Genomic DNA, 1,633 nt, shown 5'->3' with positions numbered 1-1,633 from the left:
CTATCTGATAATTGCTGTGTGTCTAAAGATTGCTGTATGTCTTGAGATTGCTGCATATTTGCTTGAATGGATCTGGTGTGTTGACCACAAAGATAGTATTATCAAGCACTCTACTGAGTATAAGGGATGTGTGTATGGCTGCCTGTTTCTGAAGAATGCTGATGTCAATGCTGGTTTCTAAATGATCTATGTATTTCTTTATGGTTTTCGCTACTATTTTTGTTGCTCCTATTACTATTGGGATGACAGTTGTCTGTGTATTCCATAGACGGCTAACTTTTGATTTCAAAAGATGATATTTAGTTAATTTTTCAATTTCTTTAGCACCAATGTTGTAATCTGATGGTACAGTTATATCTATTAATAATGTTTTATTGCGATTTTTATCAACATTCTGTAAATTAAATCCGGTATATTGTGAGATACAGTGACATCAGTTTGTACAGGCATTTCCCATAAGATTTTGGCTGTACAATTTTCTTTAACTTTTGGCTGGATTAATGTTTCCTTCCACCATTGGTTAGGAATTTCTATTTTATGTTTTCGGGCCAGGCACCAGTAGACGTACTGGACAAGATTATTATGACGTTTTACATAACAGGTCCCCTGCCAATTTTTCGCATCCTGATATAATGTGCTGCGTGGTCTTGTCTTTGGTTGTACAAAGGCGACATTTTGCATCCAGTGGCTCCTTTAATATGTCACGTTGATATTGTCGTGTCATTACAGCTTCGTCCTGAATAGCAAATATTAATGATTCAACTCTTGGGGCTATTTGTTGTTTTTTAATCCATTCAAATGCAAGCTCTCTGTCTATATTGCCCTGATCCAATATCCTTTTTGAAAATTGACAATGTAATTGTTTGCTTCTCTATACATCAATATGCCGTTTTATTATTGAGTTTTTAATTTCTTCATTTGTATATGTATTTCCTCGTGGTAGATGTAACTCATCTATCTCTTGGGCTTCTTTTACTATTGAGTATTTATCCCTGCCTATATCATGTTTTACTATTATTTTAATCAGATTATCTGTTTTCTCTTTTAGGTATTGGTTGTATTTAACTATTTGTGCTTTATACATGTACTCTATATTCAACAGTCCTCTTCCTCCCTGATTTACTGGCAAATACAACCTTTCTACTTTTGCTTTTTGCTGATGTGCTTTTTTTACTGCTAGTAGCTTTCGTGTTTTAACATCTATTTTTATAGTTGATTATACCGAATGAGTAAAGTAAGACCGGATAGCATACGTATTTTATACCCTTTATTAGATAACGTGAGTTAAGGTGTGTCTTTAAAAGTTTTTTAATCCTTCTGAAATATTCTTTTGTTATCTGTTCCCTAATAATACTATGCTCTATTTTTCTTGATTCATACACTCCTAAATATTTGTATCTATCACCTATTGCAAGTTGGTCAAAAGTTTCTCCATTCAGTAGTATATGTCCTTCTCCTACTGCACTGCTTCTGCGTCCTGCAGTTATATGTATTACTTTGCATTTATTCAGTCCAAACGCAATCCCTATATCACTTGTAAAATTCTCGACGCTTTCCAATAATACTTTTAGGTTATTTCTACTATTTGCATAAACCTTAAGGTCATCCATATATAAAAGATGATTAACCCAGA

General features: G+C 33.6%; 1 protein-coding gene across 1 annotated transcript; it reads right to left on the bottom strand.

The window, feature by feature from the left end:
* Window positions 1-22: 22 nt before the first annotated feature.
* Window positions 23-394, bottom strand: LOC136981026 (uncharacterized; the record flags this gene model as incomplete). The annotated part of the gene is made up of 1 exon (XM_067277280.1): window positions 23-394. A coding segment is annotated over one exon (372 nt), but the record flags the coding sequence as incomplete, so codon positions are not given.
* Window positions 395-1,633: the final 1,239 nt, after the last annotated feature.

This window comes from Centruroides vittatus, unplaced genomic scaffold, assembly GCF_030686945.1.
Source record: "Centruroides vittatus isolate TY-2023 unplaced genomic scaffold, ASM3068694v2 contig_741, whole genome shotgun sequence".
NCBI classification, from domain to species: domain Eukaryota; kingdom Metazoa; phylum Arthropoda; class Arachnida; order Scorpiones; family Buthidae; genus Centruroides; species Centruroides vittatus.
This window is presented reverse-complemented; position numbering and strand designations above follow the sequence as displayed.